Genomic DNA, 27,525 nt, shown 5'->3' with positions numbered 1-27,525 from the left:
TCCTCCCTCCCCCGGGAATCGCAGAGCTCCACAGCCTGGATGGGGGCGCAGAGCCCTCCTGCGGCCCTTCCCCAGCTCAGGGCGGGAGAACATCGGGCACTGCCCGGCCAGCCTCCTGCTCGGCAGCGGGGCTGAGGGAGCCCGGCCGCCTGCCCGGCCCGGCTCCGCGCAGCGGCCGTGTCAGAGCTGCCCGTCCCCACCGGGACCCCAAACCAATCCCTGCCGGGGGGATTTCCTCGGACTGTCCCCCTGGAAGGGCGGGGGATGGCGAACGCTCCCACAGCTCAGGTGAAGCAAACACCAGCCATAAAACCCCTCAGCCGCAGTCCCCTCACGGTCCCTGTGCTGGAGCAGTGCATTTCCCCTTAGTTCCTTTCCCCTAGCAGAAGGAAGAAAAGGGTCCTTTTTTTTTTTTTTTTAAGGGTCTGTTCCTGCACACAGAGTGTATAATGGTATATCCAGGTCCCTTAAGAAATATGTTTCTGTGGGAAAAGATTTCTTAGTTTCTTGATGGAAGAAACTTGCAGTCCAAGCCTTGGCTTCGTGGGTGACTGTGTTAAGGGCTGTGTGTGAAAGTGCCTCCACATCTCCTCAGTGCCATAAAAGAAGCATTTTTACTGGTGTTATTTTTGTTTTAAAGCTCTGTGTAAAATGGTTTTCAAAGGCATCAAGGTGAGTTAGCATTTTCACTTTTCTTAGAGGAATGTGGGAGGAAGGAGAGACTTTCTGTCCAGCGAGTGAGGGGAATGCAATTTCTTCTGTAGGCTCATTGAGATAAGGGCAGTCCAGCTCAGGTTGGAACTACACCTCTGAACTATGGAGAAAAAACCCCATGCTGTGTTTATGAGCATGCCCAGGGTGGGGTAGATCTTAAAATTAAAAATTGAGAAATTTCTTGGTTAATGTGTGGGTGCCTTATTATACTCAGTATCCTTGCTCTTGTGGTTTGCCAGCATTTGGACAAGACCCATCTCGTGACCTCTTATCCTGTGGGTGCTTCTTCAACTCCTCCTAATCTACTGCTAGTCAAATTCTGGTGGATGGTGGTGTGAGATCCAGCATCCATGCCAGTCCCTCCTGCTGTTCCTTGCCTGCTCTGAAGGCTGTAGAAAGGTGTGGGCCTTATCCTTAGCAGCCAAATACCAAAAGAACACATGCAACCATTTTAGAATGTCAAATATATATGATACTTAGAGAGTTATTTATTCAGCATGTGTTTTTGTGTAAGCATGCTCAAGGTGATATTTTTCCTTTTGCTTTAGAAAGATGATTGTTACTGACCTTTGAAGGATGACTAAGAAAAAAGAGTGGGTTGTTCACCCCTCAAAGAGAGTGAGGCCACCAGCCTGTGTATTGCTTCCAAAGACCACATATGTTCCCCCACCTGTATCTCTTAGGGTGTTTGTTATATTTTTATCCACTATGATGCATTTGTTATCATCGGTTTAATTTAGTTTTTAATGCCTGGGAGATATATATATGTGTAGAGGATCTTAGATCCACCTAGGACATATTACTCTGATACTGATTTTTTTTTTTTTTATTATTATGTGACCTTTCTTATCTGTGATATTTTATTTGTTTGGTTTAGGATTGTGTTAAAATTTTTTTGTGATTTAAGTCTTAGTTTTTGAATGATCTCATATGTATTTAGGAATGATGAGCTTGCCTCAATTTACTTATATTTTGCAGCGCTAACACTGGCTTTTATTTTCTGTTAAGTGCTGGCAAAAGGGTAGGAGCTATTTGAAAGTAAAATGACTTTGTAATTTCTTTTTCAGGGTCATAGTTAAAACTAAATTCTGAAAATGAACTCTGTAGTGCTGCTTCTTCTAAGTGATACTTTGACACTAAGAAAATACAAAGGCATATCAGCAAACATCATTTAAATGTTGTTCTGGAGTATTTTGGTTTTATTCCATTTTTAAAGATGTAAAGTAGTTTATAGAAAGAAGCCATCTCTTCCAGTCTTCCTGAAATCAAGTGAAATTGACTTCTGTTGGTTTGTTACTGCTTGTATGCAAGATGGACACAAACCCCCAACCTGTTTCCTTGGCAAGCAGCAGTTGACTGCTTGTAGAGGTCCAAGGACTTTTCTAAGCATGGATATCCGATGTTTGTATGTCAAAATGTGGGTGTCTGATGAATTAGCATTGTGGAATTTAAATTTTGTTGTTGCTTTCTTGGCAGTTGATTTTAGGGATTTTTATGATTAATTTAGTGATGGTGGCTTTTAGATTCCCAGCTTTGAAATATCTTAAGTAGCCAGGATTTGTTTTGGAGTAATGGCAAACTAGGAACCACATCTCCTTTTGGGGACAGTCTGTCAGGTGCTGAGCTCTGCCAAAGAGAGAGGAGGAGCAAAGATGTTTCAGCACTTCTCTGGATAAGGCTCCATTACTGCTGCAGCATTTCTATTTACAGAAACTTGGAATTCTTTCGTGATATTAGAAATTTAGACTTTGCAATGGGCAAGTGATGTGCTGTTCCTTTACTTGAAAATGAGAATAATGAGGGAGATGTGTAGAGTTGGAATTTCTGTGCTTTCAGGAAAGCAGACAAATGTGTCTAAGAGTTTGAGGTGTATGTCAGTTGGAAATTGTGATTGGATGTGTGGGAGTCTTTAACATTTTGGATGTTTAGCAAAGCCAGAGCATTTCTGTGAATTTTAAGATTAGGTTTTTGAAAGGTGATATTTGCTTTCTGACTATCTTAAAAACTCATTCTAGGACAATCTTGCAGACTGGCATTCGCTGGAAATGTTTCAGGCTAGTTACCACGTGACTAATGATCAATGTACTTACTTGGTTAGAATATCCCACTTGCAGCAAATACTGTTTGTGGTTTTTTTTTTAAATACTTCCCCCTGTTTGTCCTGCTCATTATCCTATTCCTCTAACTGAATTCACAGTGCAGATGTAGAATCTAGCAGCTAAATTCTACAAAAATTGAAAATTGGGAGATTTTCAAAGTGATTTAACACTAAACTCTCATTGTGTGAGAAATTACATGGGACATTGAAGTAAAAGGATTGGAAATGGTGTGTGTATATATAAATATATAGGTATATGTGGGAATGATGTGCTGTAGTTTCAGGAAGTACTGTGGAGCTGGGGTGGAAGGCACTGGAGAAAGCCTTGTCTGTAGTGATGGCTTAGTTGGATATAATGTGCAATTTATTTTGAAGAAAGTGAAAGAAATGTAACAAATCTCTGCCATTTCTGCATTTTGCACAGAGCATTGGTAACGTGTGGGGCAGTTTCCCTCCAAGTGAACAAATCAGATCACTTGGGATGCTGACTAATGGGACATAACCTTCTCCATACATTGAGAGGTTTACAGAGCACATCTTGGTCCCTTCATTCCAATGCCTCACGGATGTTTAGTGTGTCTGTGCATGTGGCTACACTGTTTGGGATGTTTGGCTTGTTTCATTGCAGGACTTGGAGGCCATAGTAATGGAATTCTCAGGAAATGATTTTTCTTTGTCAAATATGAGTTGAGTCCTGTTAGAAATTTTGCTGCTGCCTCTTCAGTTTTCAGTGTTGTCATCTAAACACTTTTCATGGTTGGTAAAATTAATTTACTGGTAATCTGCTCAGATATATATTTCATTATCTCTTGGCACATGCAGTGTCTGAATTATTTAATTAATTTATAAAACAGCACAGGTCTGTGTTATTTCTGTGATGGTGAGGTTTTTGACTTAAACAGCTTTCTGCAGTGCATTCTTTTCCTCAAAATATATTGCTGAAATGCAGTTCTTACCACTTATGTTCTTTGAACAATTCAGATTAGTGGACAAATATGACCTAGTAAATAAAGCACAGTTCCTTTTGTTTACCTATGTCCAATAATAGTGGAAGAAATGGGTACTCTCAGGGGCTTCTCTGGAAGACAGTTTGCTGTGTACAGCAAGTTTATTTTTGATGGCTGAGCCTTGGCAGTCATGATGTACCTCAGCTTTCATTTATAGACCTCATTTGAAATCTGCTCAAGTCATTTGTTTTTCCTTAAGGAAACAGTTACAATAATGTCTGTCATCAACTTCAAATGTTAAGTCAGATGCCTGTGAGGACTTAAAAATTGCACTTTTGAACTGGTGTGGTTGTGCTTAGCTGAGTGTGAGCCCAAAGGGGGCAGATTGGGCTGTGCTGTGAAATTATGAGCCAGCCACCAAGTGCTTGGGGAACTCTTCCACTCTTTTGGCGAATAAATAAATAAAAAGGCAATTCCTGAAGTGCAAGGTCTTCTAATGGTTCCATGATGCTGATTCTATGATGAATTGGAAGCTAATCTGCTAAATCACTTGCATTGCTTACAGAGCCTGTAAGTTCCTTGGACAGCTTTGATCTGATGTGGCTGAAGCCCAGCCAGTTTTTCTTTGGCACGGTCCTGAAACGTGCATGCTCTTGTGTCTGGGCAAAGACAACAGAGGAGCAATGTTCTACAGGTTTTTACATGGTGATGGTTTCAAAGCAAGCTGAATGCACCAATATGCTTCTTGTTTTGCAGTTTGAGTAGGCATCTTGCTATTCTAGAATCAAATAAATGTCAACTGCAGAATGGGTATTTAGGCTTGCTAAATATCCCAGTATTTAAGTATTCTAAGAAACTGCTGGAGGCTGCATAGGTAGTCTTAATTGCTGATCCTGTGACTATTTTGTTGCCTTTTTACAGAGAATGGAAGCTTTGTAGCAAAAAAGGAAAAATATAGCTTTATCTTGCAAATGTGTAAGCGTGTGTTTAGTAACATGCATGGGAGTAGCCATATTGAATTAAATTGAAAGTGCTCCATTGTGTGGGAGTATCTCTCTTGGTTTCTAAACCATTAGGAATTATGTCATACTTTTAAGATGCATTTATAATTGTAAATGACAGACTATTGTAAAGCATACTTAATTTGGAAATAGACAAATTTACAGGTCAAACTATAAACTTGGTCAGTTTCCTTTTTACACTATTTTCACTTAAGTTATTTTCTAAAAGGAATGTAGTCTTCAATATGCATTTAATATATATATTACCAGCAGAAGAGCCTTTTGTTTCAGAATTCGTGTAAATGCTGACAGTATAGCAATGACAGAACAAGTCTGGTCTTTCAGACTTTTCCTGGAAAACTTTTAGGTTTTCTTAAATCATGCTTATTTTTAAGCTCTACCTTCTCAAAGGATAATTCAGTCTATAACTGTGTTTCTGTAAATTATTTAGTCATTCAAGTTAGGTGAATGCTGGCAAAAGCAAAGCATAACTGTGCTAATAATTAGGCATAACTTTCAGGTAATCCTGAAGAATGTTGTGTACTTCTACATTCTATTATTTTTTTCCCCAAAGGAGACTATTTTAGTAAAAACTCAAAACGCATGATTGTTGTTGTTGTTTTTCTTTAATAGTTATTAAATGAAACGTACTGTTTGCCTGATTTACCAAGTGCCTTAGAATAATCCTCCACAAAATACTGGAGCTTATAAATGCAGGCTTGCATTGATAAATGAGAATTCTTATTGAGAAGGGAATAAAAGGCAAGTGAATAACAATTGCAGGATGGAAGGCATGATGAATACAGACTAGGGTGCAGAATTTAGCATACAAGACACCTGCATACCTGCAAGGATTGAAGTGTTAGGAAATATTTATCTGGAAAACCAAAAGCTTGCCAGGTCTTCAGGAATATCTGTGTCCTGGGAAGGTCATTATGGTGCAGGGAAGCTGAGAACCAAAAAACTGAGCAGGGACAAGCAGTGTTTTGGAATTTGGGTTTCTGTCCCTTTTTGCTTGTGATTCACACCACCCACCCTCCCACCCGTCAATAAAAAAATAGAATCCCCATGTTCAGAGCTGCAGAGAGCAGATGGGCAGCAAAACAATGACATAGTGAGTGTGGGACTGGGAGCTGCAGTCAGGTACAGCTGAGGTGCTTTACCCTGCACCTCTGGAACTCTTCACACCCCTCTCGGTGCTTTGTAGTGTAAACCAAGGGTAACCCTAAATATCCCTGCACCTGGGGAGTGGCTGTTGGGTCAGAAGGGACTGGAGAGTGAGAAAGGCTCAGCACTGGCAGGTAACTGTTACAGACTGTACGTGGTTGTGTTTGCCCAGACTTGGCAGATTGGCTGCCCTATAGCTTTTTATAAAGATACAGGGTGTTCTCTGGCATAACAATTAAAATTAGATGTGATGGTTCTGCCTCTGCTTGGCTGTAGGAGCCCTTTTTTTAAAGTTCCATTTTGAGGTCTTTTATATTTTACATGACATCAGAAAAATAAAATGAAACAAATTTCAAATTTCTCACCTTCCTTAGGTGTCTTAGAAACCCCAGGATACTTGTCACATGCAAGACAGTAGGAAATAATTGTTTTAATGGAAGTGTTAGAGGTAAAACATTAAGAATGGGAGTTTGAGCAACAGAGACCTGACTTAAAAGTTATAAAATAATGGAGGTGTCAACTGGTGGAGTTTAAATATTATTTATATTATTTAAAGCCTACTTCTAACTATTACAATGTTTTATAACAATTATGTCTCAAACATTGTAATAAAGAGTAAAAATTCTTTGAAAGAAATAATCTTTCTTGAACACTGGGCTTGTTTTAAACCCATGAAACTTGTATAAAAGAGTTAAAAATTAATTGTTGACCCTTCACTTAAGTATATTTGAGAGTAATATAATTGACAATCCTGATAATGGTGTCAGAATTCCTTGCTTTTCAAGATCTTTAATATGGCATTTTGAGCAAATATTTCAATTGGTGGAGTTTTGTGATTGCATGACAAGTATTCATTGCTGTCACTGCACCTGATGGTTTTAGAATGCCTGACAACTTTATTTTCCATATATGTCATTAGGTGCATATTGAGCAGCCCCTCCTACCTTTGCCTTCATATTTTCCTCTGTGGGAAAGGGAGAGGCAGGCAGACCTGATGGGACCTGCTCCCATGAGGTGGCACATGCCAGTTCATCCATGTAGCCCTGATGGGAGCTCAGGGGCACGAGCAGCTCACAAGATTAACACAGGCTTTGGAACCAACTTTATTTACAACTACATATGTGTAATTTTTACAGCAAGCTACTAGAGAGGGGATAAATTAATGTCTGTTAACTAGTAAAAAGAAATGTAGTGTGCAGACTGGAGTAAAACTTAAATTTACATAAGAAATGCAGATTCAGGAACCTAAATGAAAATGTTGCTTTTGAAGTTGTCATATATGCTTTGTTTTTCAAACTTGTAAGGAATAGTAGAGTAGCAGAAAGAAATGGATTATTTTCTTTTTTGGATTAAAAAAAGGTGAGGGAGAAGAAGTTATTTGGTCAGCCTGGTAAGTAGGAAAAGAAAGTACTTTTCCTTTTAATAGAAACAATGCTGGTCTTGTAATAACACCATATAAAGAGCACTGTATTATCTTTTTTCCTTTATTTTATTAAAAGAAGGCATGCCAGGCTGCCCGCTCAGATTAATGAAGCAAGGCAGGTTCCTCTACAACAGATTTGGGTTCTCTGTATCTAGTTTATATCAGCTTGCTGCATTTTTTTTCTTTCACATCAGCTGTGATAGTAAAGACATCTGAAGAAAAGAATATTCTCTGCTGTGAGAATGCATTGTGCCACTATGAAAGCAGTAGAAAACATATGTAAGCCAAAAGAAAGTTCTGGAAATATTTCTGACTCTTAGTCACTACTTTTAATACACATGTGCTCCTGGTCTTCTGTGTATGGAGAGGCTGTGTTTTAAATGAGAGCATTTAAAAGATGTTATCAAAATAAGAATCATTGTTTGCTTGGACATGTTTTTATGGAACAGACTTTTTTCTGTCAATCTCCTTCTTTTTGTGGTGCCTCAAAGTGCAGTCCTGGCAGAGAAAATACAAGCATTGTGTTCTACATCACCTTTTTTTTTTTCTTTCCTATTTTGCTTCTTTTGGTTTATATGTGGGGAATTGTATAGTACTAAACAGTTTTAGACAGTGTGGAATCTGGATTGATAATTTCTGCACTTAACTGTCACCATATATTGTTTGGGGAGGTAAACTCTACAGAAGAGATTTCCTTGAAGCTTTTGGTACTTTTACAAATGTTTGAGCTCTTGGCTCAACGTTAATATTGGCAAGTAGTTGTGCAAAGCTATTAAGTATTTGGCTGATACCCAAACTTCCTGCTGACTAGGTGATTCAGGCCACAGGAGGGGACACTAAAAGCCTAAATCATCCCTCAGCATGTAAGTGTGTAACCAGTGAAAATCAGAGCTTACGGGGTACTGTGTATACAGTATTGCAAGCAAACTCTGTAATTATGTTAAATGCAGAAGGAAGGATTTGGAAACTAAATTGAGTGAGATCTTCTAGTAGCATCCATATCAGAATCCTGTGCTCCAGGTTTCTCAAAAAATAGAAAGCTGTAAGACAAATCAAGTGAGTTGTCAGACTTGTGCCATGTGGGAAACAGGAGCCTGTGATGTTGCTGTGTGCAGAGTGCAGGAGATCAGGTGGGGCAGGAATGTGGAGAAGGAGGCAAGCTGCAGCTGAAACAGGTGTTGGGGGCACTGAGGCATGAATGGTATCTGGTCCGCTGAGGTTTTCAAGGATGATGAGAGCATGAGGCAAAGTGGCTAGTGCCTGCCTTCCTGCCCCCAGCTGAGAATGCATGCTTAATTTTCTGTATCCTAAAAGGATCACATAAAATATAGTTTTGTTTGCAATGCAGAACAATAAACTCATTATAATGGTTAATTTTACATGATGTACATTAAAGGCATTTCTGTAAACTAAGAAAATACTGAGCCAAGCAGGTGAGCATCTGGGTTTTTGTCTAGTAGTAAGCTAATTTGGATTTTAAAACTCAACTCTTATAGGGAAATGTGTGTAGTGGGTCTGCAGTCTGTCTCTGCCAGACTGGATGGAGCTGGGTGACTTTTTTTTCTCAGAGAAGGTTTTAGGGGGATATGACCTTTGTGACTCCTTTGTCCTGGCTACTGCAACACCTACAGCTTTAGTAAAGAATTATTACTTGAGAGTATTAGTATTCCTTCCTCCCTGTCCAATTAAAATAGCAATATAAAATAAAATTGCCTTTCAAAATAGAACTGTCTATATCTCACCTGTCCACTCTAAGTTCAACTGGGATGGCTTTGTCAGCTGGTTCTGTGGGAAGATGGGATCTCTCCTCTCTCTTTTTCTCCAGGCAGTAGAGGGTGATCTGTGTGGCAATTGTTGAGGTTCTGAGGCTGGTATTGCTTCTTCATGTCTCCAATTCCTGATGTATTGAGACACACAGTAAATCTTCCTGAAGCTAGGAAGGCTCCATGTAGAAACAGTAAAGAGCAGAAAATGATGTAGGTGCTTTTTCTTTCCTCTTTCATAAAGCAATGGTGTCTGGCTTCTACTGTGTCTGAGTATCACAGTGATAAAGGAAGGCTCCAATTTTATCCTTAAGAAGTACACATGTTGAAAAAAGCATATTTTTGTGTGCTTGCCTTTTTCTGAGGTGTTTGCAGGAAAGCCAGTCTGTATAATTCAGGTTGTAGAAGGTAACAAACTAAAACTGTTCTTAGGGTTTCTCCATTTTTATTTGCAAAGTCAGGGTTTTCAGCTTTTGGTCTGTGAGCTGTCCTTAATAGCCTGTTAAAGTAAGAAAATCAAGCATATCATCAGTGTGTTTGTGTTCACAACACAGAGGTCTCTGTTTTGATTAGAATACTTCTAGGGAAAAAAAAAGAAATTGAAAATGCTGTGGAGGGAATAACAGTGGTTGGTGGTGTTTTGCTTCTCTTTTCCTGTTGCTTTCAGGATTTTCCCAAGCTTATGGAAGTTACAATGTTCAGTTAGCATTGGAACATTGTTGAAGAAGTTCAGTGAGAAGTTAGCCTCACTTCGGGTAAGGAATGAGGATTCTTTTTTCAGTAGAGCTCACTGGTAAGCACTGGAGTGCTAAGCAAGATAAGTGTCCTGTGATATAAGAGCTTCCAAAAATTCACACAAGTTGAGAGAAGACCACAACTAATAAGCTCTAAAAGGCAAAACAAGTACCTAAAAATACCTATCAGAGACATAAACAGAAGGCTAAGTAAGTTAAGTGACTCTGAGCAAAAAATGTACTGATTTATCACACTGAAAAGGAAAAACAGTATGGACATGATAGAAGATAAAATATTCTGTACCTCTGCTTCTGAGGATGAACAAATTTATACCCAACCCACCTGGCCATGTATCATATCTGCTGTATCTAAAAATATTTTATTGTGTGCAGTTTAAGTTGACACTGGCATTTCCTGCTAGCAGTGTTGTTTTTTCACCGGACTCGAATGTATTTTTTTTCTGGAGTGTTTGTTTTGTTTGTGTTTTTTTATTGAGTGAGCAAGAGGGTGGGGTCAATTCTGTCAATTCCGAAGATTTGTTGTTGCTTTTGCTCAGCATCTGCCAGGAGCAGTGGAAGGAAAGTGATCTTCAGTTCTGGTCTCATGGGAGATTTGTCTATGAAGGAGCTATGGAACTGTTTTAGGCAACTAGAAAGATACAGGGATGGATTTCTCAGAGGATTGATGAGTTACTTGGCCAGAGGGTGACTGGCACTTGAGAATTAGAGGAATTTTTTTTTTAATTAGTCAGTATTTTGAAGTTGAGACAGCAGAAAAGCTGCGCAGGTTCTTGTGGTGGAACAAGCTGTGGGTCATCTCTTGAATGCTGCATGACAGCTGAAAAGAGGGGCAGATTTGGACAGTGGTGTTAAAATGCTAAAAATTGAAAAAGTAAATCAACAAGATTGCTTTATATCGGTGTGACTTGGGAATGAATTCTGGAGGCTTTAGAGAGTAGGTCTTTATGCCAATAATCCATATTTTTCTTTAGATAAATTTCATATTGTCAGTCATTTAAGTGACAAGGAAAGGTATGGTATATTATTGGGCCCATGTTCTTCATTCCAGCTTAGTTTAGCAAGCTTTAACTCAGAGTTTTCTAGCAAGAAAGAAATGAGGATTTTTATTTTGATTGAAATTAGTTTGCAAATGCATTTTTAACTAATCATCCTAAATATAAAATGTATAGCAGATTTTATTTTTGTAGTTATTACTCTGGGAAGTTGGTTTTTCTTATATATGGTGATTACTTTTAAGTTTATTTTCCAAAATGAAAATTTAATTTTAATATTAAAACTTAATTTGATAATTTCTTTTTCAGGTCTCTCTTGGGAGGAAAACCAGATTTTGCCTACTGGAAGAATGCGGTGAAACTGCCAGTATTTTTAGCCGGAGTTCTTAATTTAACATTCAACTTCAGTGTTACTAGTTTCTTACTAAATAGTACCTCAAAGTAGAAGAAAAATGTATGGAAGCGCGAGAACAATCAGCAACTTGGAAGGAAGTCCCTCCCGGTCCCCCCGCCTGCCGAGGTCCCCCCGCCTGGGCCACAGGAGAACGAGCAGCGGGGGAGGCGGGGGGGCAGGGAAGACCTTGTCCATGGAGAACATCCAGTCCCTTAACGCAGCCTATGCAACATCCGGACCAATGTACCTGAGTGACCACGAGGGTGTAGCTTCCACTACTTTCCCAAAGGGCACCATGACTCTTGGAAGGGCTACAAATCGAGCTGTGTATGGTGGCCGAGTCACAGCCATGGGGAGCAGCCCCAATATCGCTTCTGCTGGACTCTCACACACAGATGTCCTTTCCTACGCCGACCAGCACGGAGGGCTGACCGCATCCTCACACCACCACCACCACCAGGTTCCTTCCATGCTGAGGCAGGTTAGGGATAGCACCATGTTAGATCTGCAGGCTCAGCTTAAGGATCTACAGAGGGAGAATGACCTTCTCAGAAAAGAACTTGACATTAAGGACAGCAAGCTGGGGTCCTCTATGAACAGCATCAAAACTTTCTGGAGTCCTGAGCTAAAGAAAGAGAGAGTATTGAGGAAAGAAGAAGCAGCCAGAATGTCAGTTCTTAAAGAACAGATGAGAGTTTCCCATGAAGAAAATCAGGTAAGTAAATTATGTAAGTTTCTTTGTGTTGATTTACAACCAAGCACTTGATGTTTTGCTGTTGGTACTGTATCCAGTGCTGGCACAAGTTTGATATTTTCACAAGAATTTTATGCCTTGGTATATCTGCTTCTGACTGCTAAACTGCAGGGAAGAATAATAAGAATCCAAATGCAGATTATAATTTCCTTTGTGCAGCATCCCTTCACATTTTAGATGGATAAAATAATTGTTACCCTTTCTCTTATGTTTGAAACTCTCTCTAGGGTTTTTTTGCAACTGTCTAAATGTTGTCTTGGCAACATTTTCTGAAGAGGTAAATGAGCCCTTTTTGAAAAAGTGTAAATAAATATCCAGAGGCATATTTTGTTTAAGCTGTGCAGGGAGTTAACAGTTTTAAAGTTAAAAGAAGATAAATCCTCATATTCAGCTTTCTGTACTTCTGCATTACAGAATGAAGCGAAGTTTTCAGTAAAATTTCAGAGACCTGCATTGTAGTAAATGAGTATCTTGTAAATATGTATTTCAAATACTTCTATTTGCATTGTTACATTCTTTTCCTGAAGTTATAGAAAGATTCAAATATTTTAGTCTGGATAGATAAATCTGTGAAGTCAACATTTGAGACTTTGCTGTATCAAATATACAGCTACATATACAAAGCTATACAAAACAGCAGCACAAAATAGATAAAAAAATTATCCTTCCTTTCTCCACACACTTTTTGGCTTCTGGTCTTATTTTAAAGCTGCTCCTTTTTAGACCATCTGTTAACTTTCTCCAGACAAAAACACAGTCCTGTGTTTCTCTCACTTCCAGATTCCAACTCTAAACTTCTATGCTGGCAGGCAGCAACAACTGAGATTTTTAATTTACTTCCAAGTTTGTGATGAATTAGAGCTTCTCAGCAAACTTTCCACCTTTAGGCATGTCGTGAACCTAAATATCTACAGAGCTGGCAAGTCTGTTACCAGTTACTTCAGTGGGAAACTGGCTGAGTTGTCATCTGGAATTCAGTGCAATGAATTAATTTATTACTATCTTGTATAACTTTTGTATCCAGACTGATGATAGTAGTTGCTGATTATTTATTTATAGCAGATGCGCTAGGATGCTGCTAGAACCAATATTAACAAAAAAGATGCATGGTGGAGGTTCTGTTTCTCAAAAACTAGGTTGGTTAGATACTTTAATTGTGGTAGTTGGTGTCACCTTAAAGGGAGAATTATTCTAATAGACTCTGATGTGTTTCTTATGGAAATGTCACATTAATATCTTATACTGACTTCTGGAATTTGAATCTGGTGTTTGGAGACTTTGTCACACACCAATGACAATTCTGTTTTGGGTTTTCCCCCTGAAATCTAGTTTTGCTTATCTTGAGGGAAAGTAAACTAGTAACTCAGTTGTGAGTTCATTCATGTTGTATCTTTGACAAACTCTTATTTTCTTGTAACAGCAAGCCTGACAAAAGCCATGTGTTTTGCTCTATGTGTACATTTAACATGAATCCTCCCTCTGTAATACACAGAGATTGGGTAGCTCTATTCCATTGCTGAGTGTCCAGACATTCACAGAAGAGGCCAGGTACACAGTGGTATCCCCAGCATGTGCTTCTTGTGATCCAGCTGCTGTTTCTTTGTGCTTAATAACTCTGTGAACTTTAAATTCAACCAGTTTCTTTTGGGCCTGTTGAAAATGCCAGTGTCCAGCAGGCTCTTACAGCCTAACATACCTGTGAGGAACCACTGGTTTCATTTGGTTTTTCACTAGACATTGGCTGCTTTTGCAAGGATTTCCTGCTCCTTGTACTGAAAGATGCAATAAATAATTGATGTCTGGTGCCAGTCTCAGTGCCACTTAGGACTTTACAGTGCCATCCTCACATCCCTCCCTCAGCTCTTTTCCAGACAGCAGCATCTTACCATGTGTGATAATTCCTTGTGAAACTGTAACATGATGTTTTTCAGACCTGTTAAATATTTGGGATTTTTTTTTTGAGGCAAGGGAACCAAAACATCTTAAGTGTTTGATAAGGTGTAAAATGAGTGGTGTTGATGTTGTAGTGTTTGCCCTTTTATTCTGTATTTCTCTCACAGAAATTCCCAACAATTAGTTTGTTCTTTCCAGTTTTGGATCCCTTTATTTTTGCTTCTACTGAGTACTAAGCTAATATCTTAATGGAAATATTTATCATAGCTGAAAAAAGCCTCACCATTCATTCTAACCAGTTTAGATCCCAGCTTGTTATGCTTAAAGGTAGGATTATTTTCACTTGTGTGCCACTTTTATCTCCCTGAATTTCATCTGCCAGCCTCTGACTATTTGCTTAGTCTTATAAAATTCTTCTTTGCATTTGGCTTTTGTCTTTACTGCCCTGAATACCCAAACACCATGAGGGAAATTAGTCATCTTACTGATCACCCTGTTCTTTGGGCTGCTCAGGAAGTGTCAGTCAGCACAAAGCCCAGCCACAGGTTCCAGCAGAACTCCAGGGACCTTCTCTTGGTTTTAGGAGTCAACCATGTGTTTCTGCTATTTCCTCTCTTGCAATCAAATATTTGGGTATAAAAGTACCCATGCTCTTATGTAATTGCCGCTTACTTTTCTTGTAAGCATTTGGAAGGAGCCTTTCTGAAGGAATGGCTTGGTGGAAGCCCAAGCTGGCTGTGTCAGCTTGTTTGTCACTCTTATTCAGGAGGCTATTGATTCTTGCAAACAACTGATTTAAATCAGAATCATCAAAAAAGCTGTAGTTTTAAAGAACAAAAAAGGTGATGTGCTCTATCACATCTATCCTAGAAGTGATCAGTCTGTCCTTGTGTGTCTGAGGTTTCCTGGCTTATAAAACTTGCTTAAAAAAGAAGTTGTTTCACTCTGAAACACTGCAAAGTGTTTTCACATTGGCTGTCCATGATGGAAGTGACCCTGCCTGGATTTCTGGGTCTCCTAACAAAGTTTGGGAGCTCCCAGGAGACTGGAGAAGGGCAAATCTGCCTGCCAAAAAAGAAGCGAAATGAGAGAATGAGTAAAATGTTTCATATTTTTATAGTGGTTTCTGAAAAAATATTGCAAAACTCAAAGAATTATTTCAAAGCTGTATTTTAAAAAATCATCAGCTATTTCTAAATATAGAGAGGGAAAATAAAAAAAAATACAGTAACACCCACAATGGATTTATCAAAAATTATGTCAAAGACATCTGATTTTTCTTCGATGACAGGAAAACACCCTTATTCATAATGGAAAAACAGTAGCACCACATTGATGTTAAGGAAACTTTGTCTCAAAAGCTTTCCCTTTAGTGAGTTGGTGGGAAGCACATGACAGGAAATTGCTGCTACATGGAGGAGTATTTGATTGGACGCCTATGTCCAAGGGTAATTATCAGTGATTCATGGTGAAATTGGAAAGGTTTCCAGAAGGATCTGGTAGGGATCTGTCACGTGCTTGAGGCTTTCATCAGTGTCCTAAAGGATGGATGTGTTATGCATCCAAATAATGGCAAGATGGGGAAGGCTTAAAACCATCCTGGAAAGTAGAATTATAAATGAAAATAAATTTGCCAAATAAATGAATTAGTTTGAAATGGTAGGATCTGTTTCAACAGGAAAATTGCTAAAATTAAACTTTTGGAAGCAGAAGGGGATCCATGAGGAAGTTTATGGACAGTAACTTGGACATTGCTGTTTTTCTTTTGAAAATTGTTATATTTCTGAAAGTGTATGCTTTCAGCACCTGTATTTGATATCACAGCCCATATTTAGTTGGCTTTTGTTCTTCATGTTCTTTGTGATATTTTCTCACAGCATAACTGGAATTATTTTATATATGTGTATACATATTTTATACATAGGGGCAGGAAGTACTCTATATGTTTTTAACTATTTTAAGTAATTCTTCATCTTGGAGTCATCCATTTTCAACGTCCCAAACAGAGATTTTGCCTTTTTCCCCTAGGTAGGTAGTTATTCTCTCTAATCTGGCTTGATGAGACACTTCTAATTGTGTGCAATGTACAGGAGAGTTAGTGTGGAAGGTTTCAGTGGACAACAGAAGGCCATGAGGTGGGAAGTGCTGGGAAGACACAAGACCTTATTCAGCAATATTAATTTCCAAGGTTGTTGCCTGCCAAGAGGGAAAACTAATTTATTGCTTTGGATTAGCTGCTTCTAATAAAATACATGAATGTTTATCAGTTTATATGCTGCTTTTATGGCATTGCAAAAACTGAATCACTGTGATTTTTTTAAAATGCATATTAAGTCCTGTTGCACAAAATAAGCCACTTTTGCTTACTTAAAAATGTAATTATTTAATACGTAGTTAATACAAAATGGACACTGTGTGCCATGAACAGTGGCTCATTTACAGGCATGGCATGGTTGTATTGGAAATAAATGGGTGAGCATGATCCTTTTTTCCCTTAAAAAAAAACCAAACAGGTAATTTTAATTGACTTAATGTGTTCTTTGAGAACACATTACGGATTTTGATCTTTTGAAGTTTAGTTCCTATCCTGATACTGCAGGAATTTACTTGTGATTAATGAGATGGAGAGAAGATAAAAAGGATAGTGAGCAGTTCCTCTGAGGTTTATGGTTCTGAATAAAAAATTCTCTTGAAATAGTTTCTCCAAGTAACTTTTGTCCATCTGTAGCAATGTGAATAACTCAGATGCTGCAATTAGCAGAATAGAGCTGATAAAATAATCAGTACAGAAGGGAATGTGTATTCATGAATTTACAACTGTGAGTTGCTACTCAATGTTATTTCACAACATGCTCTTCATTTTCGCTTTGATTCATGACAAGAATCTAAAAAGAACAATAAAAGAAAATGCACTGACAAATATTCTGAAATGGCATTTCCCTTCTCTGTACTAATTGAAATTTTTTCCTAATAAAATACTGATTAGGCTAAGGTATACATTAAACATTTTTTTTTAGATATTTTGTTTATGCCCTTTGAAATTCTTGTAGGTTCACTGTAGTGGAATATGCAGGCACTTGCCAGCACTTGAGTATTTAGTGTGAGTTCATAGATGGGCATTGCCTTCCTTAATGGGTCCAAGTGTGCATTTGATTACTGGTTGGAAAGGACCTTTCATTGTTTGTTAATACCAGCTGTGGTCAGAGGAGGATTTTTTGGGTATAAATATTTTTCAGCCCATCTTATTCTGTAAATGTCTAAAACAGCAGGGATTTTGAAGCTTATTGTGAATATTAATGAAGTACATGGTTACACAACTGAAAGCTAGGAATCTGAGGAATGGAAATGTTGTGCTTACGGTTTACTGTACTACCTGAGGTATGTTTTCATATTAATAATCGTAAAAAGGAATTGGCTGTATTTTTACTAAATGAGACTTTCAAGAAAACACTTCCAACATCGAATTTTAATATAGTATTTACAACCAGTGAAAGCTTCTTAAGGTGTTTTAGGGTAATTCTGTAAAGCTGGTAGGTTAATCACACCCATTCACCTTGTTTTCTGTTTTTCACTGTACTGTTGTATTCTGCTTTCTTCTGCTTTTTAAAAAATATCTGTCTTGAGCTGCATGCATACTTGTTGATTTTAACTTTATTTTGCATGTTTCCACTGTTTTCTTCATTTAAACTCATGTACATTGATGGCAATTTAGGTAAGTGCAAAATATTCTTCTTTACTTTGTTTATTAAATGCAGCAAAGTGCTTAAGCATTTAACCACATGGAATAGATCAAATGGTCATAATCTGAATAGCAAAGTAGAATGAAATCAGTGGATTTCATCTTATATTCAAAATAATCATGTCTGTGAAATGGGAGGAGGCTGAAGCAGCAGGACTGTTCTGCTGAGGAGGGGGTGGTGTGTAATGGATGAGGAACAGTGAATAAGCTGGGCCTCAAGGGTGTGTGTTGCCTTCTGTTGTTGTTACTGATGAGGAGCAAAGGCTCTTGGCTCTGGCGGGAGTAGAATTTCATAAGGAGGGGGCCATGATACTACAGATAACCAAGGAAATTTTGGTGGAGTAATAACCTGAAAGTGCTTGAGGGTGAATGAGGGAATTTAGTTACTTTTTAACCTTTTGAGACCCTCTGTCTCAAAAAGTTTGGTAAGTATTGCGCTAGAAAAATGAATAATAGGAATGTGACTCTGTAACCTGAAGCTTTTTGGTGCTATTCTGGTTTAGATAGTAGTATTCATGTATTCATTAAAAAGTAGGAACTGATAGTTTAAGCTGTATGAAAACTGTATCACATGTTAGCAGTAAATTGGAAAGGATAGTAATAGTAAGTTACACCCTTTTGGGCATTTTTGCGGTATAAAGAGATCTGAGGAAAGTAGTTTTTGGTTTTGTTCTGTTGTCCCCAGTATTTCAAAAAAGATAAGGACCATGAATTGTAGTCTTTACGATGCACTCTGTGTAGCTGTCAACTGAAAGAGTACTGTTTTATTTAGAACAAAAGGGACTTTATTCATCATGTTGGAAACTAAAAGTTACTGAATATTGCAAAATACCTACTAAATTCAGGATATGGGTCATTCTCAGTTATCCAGTGTCAAAGTTCTAGCATGAAATTTCATTTGCATCTTGAAGTCTTAGAATGAGTGTCAAATAAGGCGTGTCACTGAGTGTTCTTCATAAAAAAGAATAGACAAGACCAGTAACATTCTGAGAAGATGGATTGACTCTATAGCAGACAGGTCTTTGAAATGAAAGGTGGTTGGAACTGTGTGGGGCTCTGGGACTTGAAACTGTGATCTCACCAGCTTTGAGCATGTCACTTCCTAAACTGGTATTTGATGGTTCACTCCAAAGCACTTCGGAACCTGCTACTGTTTGTTGTGGATTTTTTGTCCTGTCATGGTGGTGATCATCTTAAAACTAAAGTATCACATGAGGAGTTTTCTGAAAGGCTATTGGTTTATTGTTTGTTGTTGAAGATGATATTTCAGCTGAATTTAGTAATTTCATCCCGTTAAAATTCCCTTGCAACATCAGATGGGTACTGCATTCTCTGTTCCCCAATCTGATGCACTTTGTTGTTGAGTGGTGATTGTTGTGTTGCTGTGTGGGTAAAACCCTGTAACAGAAGCCAGGATTATGACAGGGTCTCAGAAATGACCACTTCAGAAGAAGCATAGATTTTTCTAGTAGAATATTAGTTGGGATAAAACTACCTTAAAGTTACCCTTTAGGCTTGCAGCTCTGCTTGAAGGTGTTCCTTCAGCACCTACTGCTAAGCCACACCTGCTGGTTTTTGCCCCCTCCTGTCTTAAATTAGGCAAGTCCAGCTTCAATTCTATCCTGGTAGGTAATTTATGCTGTCAGAATGACTCAAGGAAGTTAGAAGAGAAGTAATTTTATATAAGCCATTTTGAATTTTGTTAGAATTGGGTGGTGTTGGATACATCACATTAACCATAAATGGGTTCATAATGCAAGAATTTGTTTGGAAAGCAAGTTTTACAAAACATAAATGAAGTCTCCTGGAGATGTTAATTAAACCTTTAATCTCATCAATTATGCAGTTTCTCACAGGTATCATAGATAATACATCAAATGTTATCCTTGGTGAATTTCTTTTCCACTGATTGTGATGGAGCCAGTAGTTCCTGGACTATTTTTAAAAAAACATATTTTTATTTCTCTGTTAGGTTCTCTAAAATGGCTTCCTTCCTTGAGGTCTTCGACTTAATCTGAAAAAAATGCTAGAAATATTTTTTCAGAATTTTTTCCATCATCTAAAGTGGAAGACAGAAAAGGAAAGAAGTACTGAAAAAGAGTAATTTCTTTCTCATTTTGCATTTTTAGTCTTTATTAGTAAAATTAGTCTTTATTAGTAAAATTTCAGATGTTTTCCTTTCTTTTGGTCCTCATCTTGTATTTTTTGCCAGCTGTCCCCAAATCATCTAACAGGCAATTGATAATGCCACACTCAATTAGCCTGCAGTATGGAACTCTTCCTCTGGGCTGTTTCTGAGAAACACAACCCTTTTGGCTGTGCTGCAGTGTGTTATATTTATTTATTTATATATGCATATAATTTAAAGATAAACTTGCTTGACACTTCCTAACCTTCCTCTTTTCTGTTATATTCCTGAATTCATAAGATGCATTTCAGATTGTTGTCAGGGTAAGGGCAATGTGTGAGGGTGCCTTAACCTGTTGGTCATTGATTCATTTTCTGCAGAGTTTTTGCATGTCTGGGAGTTCTGCTTGGTTAATGCCATGCAGGGTCAGATTTGGGCTGTTTGTCATTTCCTCTGTTGAAGGTGTCTGGCATTCCTGACTATGGAACTGTGTATTCCCTGGTGCTAGTGAGTCACTTGTTAAAGCTGTCAGCTGCAAGATAATATTTGTTACTTGAATTTATTGCTGGAGTATCTGTCAGCTGAGGTAGTAAAGAAACCAGGATTCAGGAACCCTTGGCATATTTTATAGAGGATAACTTCGGTTCAAGTTGGATTGCTCGTGGCAGGAGCAAATAAATCTTTTGAATCTACTAATTTTAGAATATCCCCGTGGGATAGGGAAAATATTTACTTGCTGAATTTCCTTAAGCATCTGCCACAGGATAGTTGTTGCTATTACTCTTGGTGTTGGAAGATGACAAAAAAGCTAACAAAACACATGTTAAAACAAAGCAGTAGATTTCATGTAAATACTCTTTGTGCCCCGAAGAAAAAGGAGTAAATGATGGATTTGCCAAAAGGAAAATCCTGAGGCAAATCAATGTGAATATTTCAGTGTTAGAGATGCAGAGAATGCTAAGGTCTTGTAAGGTCTGGATTCCATTCTCATCTATAATTGAATGAGAGGGTGGGGCCCCATCACAGACATTGCTGTGGAAGAAAAGCCAAGGTCAGTAGGAAAAGCATAACACACGTTGGGGTGTGGCTTCAGAGCAGCAGCAAACCCTAAAACAAAGGCCTGCTTTTGGAACTCACTCAAGTTCCCATTTAATTGACTACAGCATTAATTGTGTACAGTCCAAGTCTCACTGCAAAAGCCTGCATTTAAATTGAGAGAATCACAGAAAGAGGCAGGGAGCTGTGCTTTGAACATTAGATCTTTTCTCTGTGTTTTGATTTAAACTGTGTAAATAGACGTAGCTTTTGCAATTTGTAGGTAGAAAGGCTGAAAGAATAGTCCTGTTAGTGTGAACTTTTTCTTGTGTGTGGCATGAACTTCCAGCTACCTGGTTACTGGTGAAGCATAATAATGGTCTTAACTAAATCAGTCAAGAAATGCAATCATATTTGGATACTCTGGAAGGTGGAGATAAACTAGTGGGTTATATTTAAATCCTGATAAACCAAAGCATAAATAAAATGTGTCAATCCAAACTTGAAGAATCACTGTTTGCGATCAACATATCTGTAATAAAAGCCTGCTGTTCTATTGATGTGTATATGTAATTATGCATGTGTGTAGATTAAGAAATTATAACTTGTGATAATCAGACTATTTTGCATTCAATGGTCACTAAATTTCTTACGTGAGTTACAGAAACTAAGCTGTACCTTGGGGGAAATAAAAATTCCCAATTACCCTTTATTTGGAAGCCAAAATTCTTTCCACATCATCCTGAAAATGTACCTTTTTGTCAGCACAGCTCTCTGGGCTATGGAGTATGTGCTACCTATTGAGAAATCACTGAGGTTTATAGTGAGTTTGATGTGAACATGAATACATTTAGGTATGGATTATATTGTCTTATCTGTTTTAATAGATATTGTGAAAAATCCAAAATAAACCTGCAACCTTTAATATTTCTGATAATTAACACTGTAATGAAAATTACATTATACCACTGGAATGATAGTACAATACTCTGGAAATCTGAAGTTCTTCCTAAAAATTTATTTTCAGAAGAACAATGGGTTGTATGCTGGTGTAAGTTTTGCTAGCAAGAGTGATTTGGCATGTTTTTTCATCACTGGTTAACAACCACTGCTTCCTGTGTCACCTTCTATAGATAAATATACTAAAATAACAATAATATAAAACTAAAATAGATTTTTAGTATATTTATTTTTCTGTTTATAACATAACTTGTACGTTCTTAGTTTGGTTGAAATAAGGGAATGAATGAGCTGCATAATTGTGTATGAATGCTCTGGTACTTTCCTTACACTTGAAAGATATTTTTGTCTTCAGATTCCCTGGTGCAGTAAAGGAAGGGAGGAGAGAGCTAAGGAGTAGAAAACACAGAATTTGCTGAAGAAGGCAAAACCAGGCATTCTTCATCCTGTTCAGGCAACTCATCCCCTGAAGAGGGAGAGCTGTCAGGCTGAGAGTTTGAGCAATTAGATGAGGACACTGGTGATAGACTTTTCCACCTGAGTGCGCTGCGCTGTCCTGGCCGCAGGACTGTGGAATTAACAAGCAGCGCCATTCAGGTGAACTCCAAGGAAAAATATTTGCGTGTAACATTTTAGAGAAGAGATTTTTTTTTTTCTTAAAGACATATATAGATGTAACAATAAAACATGAATTGAAGGCACCAGTGATCCTGTGTTAAATAGGGCAAGGCCATTATCCAGTTTAGGTCTTGTATAAAGCATTGCCTCACTGTGCCTTGATGGCTAAACATAGAATCAAGTATTAGAGGAAAGGTTATGCAGATTTACAAAAAATGATATTATCTTGAGGAATATATTTTTCCTAGTTGTTTCATCTAGAGGGTCTCCTGTTTTTGTGTCACAGTGGTCTCAGAAGAAAACGGTAACTTGATCCAGTTGGAAACTTTATTTGAAAACCCAATTTTGTTCCCAAGTTTTTCTAGGTGTTCGTTTCCCACCTGTGTCCAGTTGATTAGTTACCAAATATGTGAGGTAGAATCTACTCGCTATTTAATAGTCCAAAAGCTTAGTTCGAGATAATTTGGAGATAAAATAGATGAAAAAATTAGTGCCATTAACTAATTGAAATATTAATATAAATATTTTATGGCAAATTTTGTTACAGTGTTGCATTATTAATATTTGAGGTATTTTAACATATCTTAATTAAAAGCCACTCAAAAAAGTAGAGTAGTTTGAGTATAGGAAGACACCTTTGCTTCTGACTGAATTGGTCTCAACTTCTACAATTATTTTTTGCAGGTGCCTTTCTTCCCTCTACTTCTCCCTCACTTTATTTCTGTGCCAACCAGCAATTGCTCATGTTCTTCTGCTGTTTTTCCTAAGTCAGTGTCACATTTGGGATACTGCAGGTGTTTCACACTTGCATTGCTGCTTCATGACACTGTTGGACACTGCTGATATTGTGAGTGCAGTGACAAACACAATTTGCCATTGAGTTACTCTCTCTTTGGCAGGTCAGTAGTGTGTTTTAGCTCTAATAGTGTGTTTGGTTTTTGCCCTGGACACTTTATTTTCAAATGTCCATAAATATATTTTTTTAAATTCTATCTTTATATGATCTGAAGGGTTGTGCTTTATTTTTTTTTCAGTGTCTTAATTAAGATCAATCTTTTCCTACTACTGTGGAAATATGTTGGTTTTTTGTTTTTTTTTTCCTAATCCTGCCTTAATAGTGTCTGCAACAAACTTCACCCTTCAAGACCTACTTTCATCATACATTTTTTTTGTAGAATTAAGTAATCATCTGTTTTTAATAATAATCTTAACAGATAAGGAATTCTAAAATGTGCAGAAACAAACAGATTTTACTGCAAAAACTACAGTAAATCTATTTTGCTATGAATTTCCTTTCATTTTATTGATTACCTCATTTTTGCCAGATGGTAGAAAATTCAGGAAAACACATAATGAGACTTGCTGTTTTTGTTTTTAATTCAGCTGGCAAAAGGCTACTGGCAGGATTATGTGTGATTAAGAAGAGTGAGTCAATTTGTATAAACTCCTTATTTATACCATTTACACATCTTGCACGTTCAGTATTATCTCCCTCTCCTCTGTTGTGCTGTTCAGCTTTGGCTATGCATTTTCTTTGACTCCTAAAGTCTGCTGTCTTGAGGTAGTAATTCTCTAGGACAGTGTGGCTACTCACCTCCTTTTCCCAAACTCCAAAGTAACTCTTTGCTCTTCAGCAGTGCTTTGTGTTGTGTGATCATTAAAAGCAGGCATCACCCTGATGTAGCAGGCATCACCCACATGTGAGAGGATGAAAAGCTCCGATGTGAGGAGGCAGGAAGGAAGGCAATGTTCCTGTTGCCCAGGGTTTGTCCTTCCCTTTTCCCATGTTGCCTGCCCAGCAGTGAGGCCATGGAGGGAAGAGCTGTGCTGCAGGACCTGCACTTGACCTGAAACTCGCTGTCACTGGGGAGCATGCATGTGCACACAGGGGAAGAGTTTGTAGATATTGCTAAACCTTTATAATGACAACCATCAAATGGGTTCATCCTGCTCTCTTCACAGTTCAGGGAAGAGCAACATCCTTGTAGTCTGCAACAAGTTCTTCTGAGTGAATTTACGTTCTCTAATAAATGAATATGGGAAAATAGATAATATCAGTTCAAGCTGTTGAACTTGCCACTTACAGTGTGAATTTACAGATGTATACAGATGATTCAAGTACTCAATCAAGCATCAGGATTTTGGATAAAAAAAACTTAAAATTTGCAGTTCTTAAGCTCTGGAGGAAGGAAAAAAATTTGGTGCAAATTCTGGAAAGAATAGGCCACTCTTAAAACTGTTAAAAAAGCAAGACCCCACCAACAGTCCAAAAGAGAACTGTTACATAAAATAACCATGGCTCGAAATGTTCCTTTATTTAAAGCACTAAGAAGTGCAGTTGTGAAAAGACTCCAAGCAGAATGATCAGATGGACTTTGGTATTATAAAATTATTCTGGAACTGTGAAACCTAATGCTTTAGCTGTGAAGCAAGAAGCCCAAACAGAACAGGTAAAGAAGTAGTTTCTTTTTCAGATTTAGAAGTGATTCTGTCTTTGGGGGTGAACTGCATTTCCTACAGCTCTTATAGGAGAATAGGGAACGTGAATGTTCTCATGTCACCTGCACAGGCAGGGAATGAACTTCAGATCAATACCTTTGCAGTTGTTGGATACCTAAAACCAGTGCAGACCAATATAAAATTAAAGAGAACTTCATAGTTTAGGATGGTTAACTTAACTAATAGGTTGTTGTATAAAGTCACTTGCTTTTGCTTTCCTGTTAAATGTTAGAGGTTGATTGTTTTTGGGCCAGATGAGTCACAATTCCTGCTACTCTGGAGTTAAAGCATGGGATAAATTACCAGTTCAGGTTGTTTCAGAGAGGAAATTTCCTGTAATATCAAGTATAGATGAAGCTTTATTTCAAGTAAGATGTTACTATTTTTTGCATTTCAAGAAATTATGCTGAAATATTTACTTCTAGGAACACATGTAAAATAGCTGAAAGAAGAAAGGCAGGAGAACCCAGCAGTAGCTTTGACAATTTGCATTGTAATGCTCAACAAATGTAGTAGCACTTTCCATAGCTTGCCAGGGTAGGGAACTGTACACACTTCTGCACTTGACAATTCCAGGCTGCCAGATAAGAATCTGAAGGAAAACAGAGCAAATTGTGATAAATGCTAGAAAGAATAAATATACATGTGCACATTTGCTGTACTGGTATTTTAAAATTCTGTCTGTGCATAAGCTATGCTGTTGAACTTTACATTTTAAATTGATTATTCTTGAATATGAAGTAACTCTCCTGATATGTCTCTGTTGTTAAGATGTTACAGCTTTTTCTTTTAATGCCTTTCCGTTTTCTGATGTTTATCTCTTCTTTTTTTCTTGTGGATTCTTTTGCTTCAGCAGTTTACTCTTTTAGTCTAACTGTCTAGTATCTAAGTAATGAGATAAGTGAATCTGAACACAGTCTCATGAATTTGGTAGAGCTATTCTATTTTGGTTTACAATATCCTTTAAGCTGGGCAAAACCTGAATGACACAGCAAACCAAGAGGCCTTAGCAACATTTCCTGTTGAAAGTGGAGTGTTCAATTCTTTGTACAGAATCTTTAAAATAATTCAGCTGTGCTGTACTGAGTATTTAAGGAACAAATGCTTTAGAAGTGTCTGTATTTGAGAAGTAAGTTGTGGAGGTTTAATTTCAGAAACAAAAACCCCTGTACAGCAGCTGGAGGAGTTCATGCTCTGTCCTGTCTGTGCATCTGGGAATACTCACTGGATAAATACGTTCTTTTTTGCATTTAGCCTCTTGGATCTAGTGTAAAACTTGATGTTCAGAAACCCTATTGGCAAAGATTTCATAGCATCCAAGCATGTGATTTTAATTCCTGCATTGCTTTTGAATATGGATCTCTGCCATCAAATAACTTAATTTGCCTTCGTCAATCACGAAAAAGTATTTTTATACTCCAGTGACTGAGGCTTTGATTTTTCTGGTGTGAAATATCACAGCAGCTTTCCATCAGCTCAGACTGGTTCTCACTATTTTACTTGCATGGTCCCTTGCTGTGCTGTAAGGGATTTCATGATTGAACCTTACCAAAACTGAACCCAAATCTGGCCTTTAAGACCACTGTAAGTTTTATGAAATAAATATTCTCATTAATCTTTTGCTAATATTATTCTATATTGAAATTTATCTCTTTATAGTAATTGATTACTAAAATATAAACTGGGAGGCTTCATATCAGTAGGACATCAGAACAGTGATTATGCCTAAAGGGATACAGGAAAGGCTTTCTTTTCGGTCTGTCAGATTCCTTACTGTGAATTTAATTTGCCTTTTTTTTTTCCACTTGTAATTGATGATCTGGAATCTGCAGAGTAATATTCTAAATGGAGACTATCTTTTCTATGCTCTTGGTATACCTTGACTAACTTTTCAGGTATTCCTGAGCATAAGTAGCTTTTCCTTTGATAATAGAATTATTGTGAATAAAAAAAATGCACAAATGTCTGGAATAGGTGCTGGCACCTAGCACGTTGTGTGTCTAGCATATGGGATGCCTTTTCACTGCCCTTGCAGCATCTCTGTGACTTTTCATAGTGAGCCCCTCTTCTGTAAGCTGAACTATGAATATGTTTAAGACTGAGTGACATTATTTGCGATGAAGTGGACCAATGTAATGAGATATTTCTTCTGACACTTCTCAGAGTACCATACAAGTATGAAAGGACTTTACAGAAGTCCATTTATTGAAATCCAGTTTTACATTGACTCTTACATCTCTGTAGTGTTCTTTGCTTCCATTAGATGGTTGGCAGCCTTTGGCAATTCCAGCATCCTTCTTTGTGAGACTAAAAATATCTTGACACACAAAAGTCCTTTCAAGACTGACTGCCTTTCCTGTACTGCCTGTACTGGGAAACTAGCAGTCTCAGGGGCTTGGGGTTTTTTTTTTTTTTTTTTTTTTTTTTTTTTTTTTTTTTTTTTTTTTTTTGATTCCCCCCACTTTGTGTGGCATATCTCTTTTATTCCATAAACTGTTATGAGATGGAAGAACTTTTATTGAAACGTCCAAGATTTTCCAATTTTGTGCAAGAGTGCTTAGTAGTATTTTTTAAAAGTTGTGTATTTTTCCTGGTAACTTTGAATTAATGAACTAGAGCCAAATCTTAAGACTTAAAAATTAGGA

At 37.7% G+C, this 27,525-nt stretch overlaps 1 protein-coding gene across 13 annotated transcripts in view; it reads left to right on the top strand.

Annotated features, from left to right (window-relative positions):
• Positions 1 to 27,525, top strand: part of ERC2 (ELKS/RAB6-interacting/CAST family member 2) — a 407,210-nt gene that overhangs the window by 1,573 nt on the left and 378,112 nt on the right. For all 13 annotated transcript variants that reach the window (XR_004981048.2, XR_004981047.2, XR_004981046.2 and 10 more), the window contains exon 2: positions 11,170 to 11,969. Coding sequence is in view for 1 of the 13 variants with exons in the window: in XM_036390910.2 (XP_036246803.1) it covers positions 11,313 to 11,969 (657 nt within the window). In the remaining 12 variants the exon portion in view is untranslated. The remainder of the gene's footprint in view (positions 1 to 11,169; positions 11,970 to 27,525) is intronic.

Source organism: Molothrus ater, chromosome 11, assembly GCF_012460135.2.
Source record: "Molothrus ater isolate BHLD 08-10-18 breed brown headed cowbird chromosome 11, BPBGC_Mater_1.1, whole genome shotgun sequence".
NCBI classification, from domain to species: Eukaryota; Metazoa; Chordata; class Aves; order Passeriformes; family Icteridae; genus Molothrus; species Molothrus ater.
Note: the sequence above shows the minus strand (reverse complement) of the source record. Positions and strands in the feature narration are given on the sequence as shown.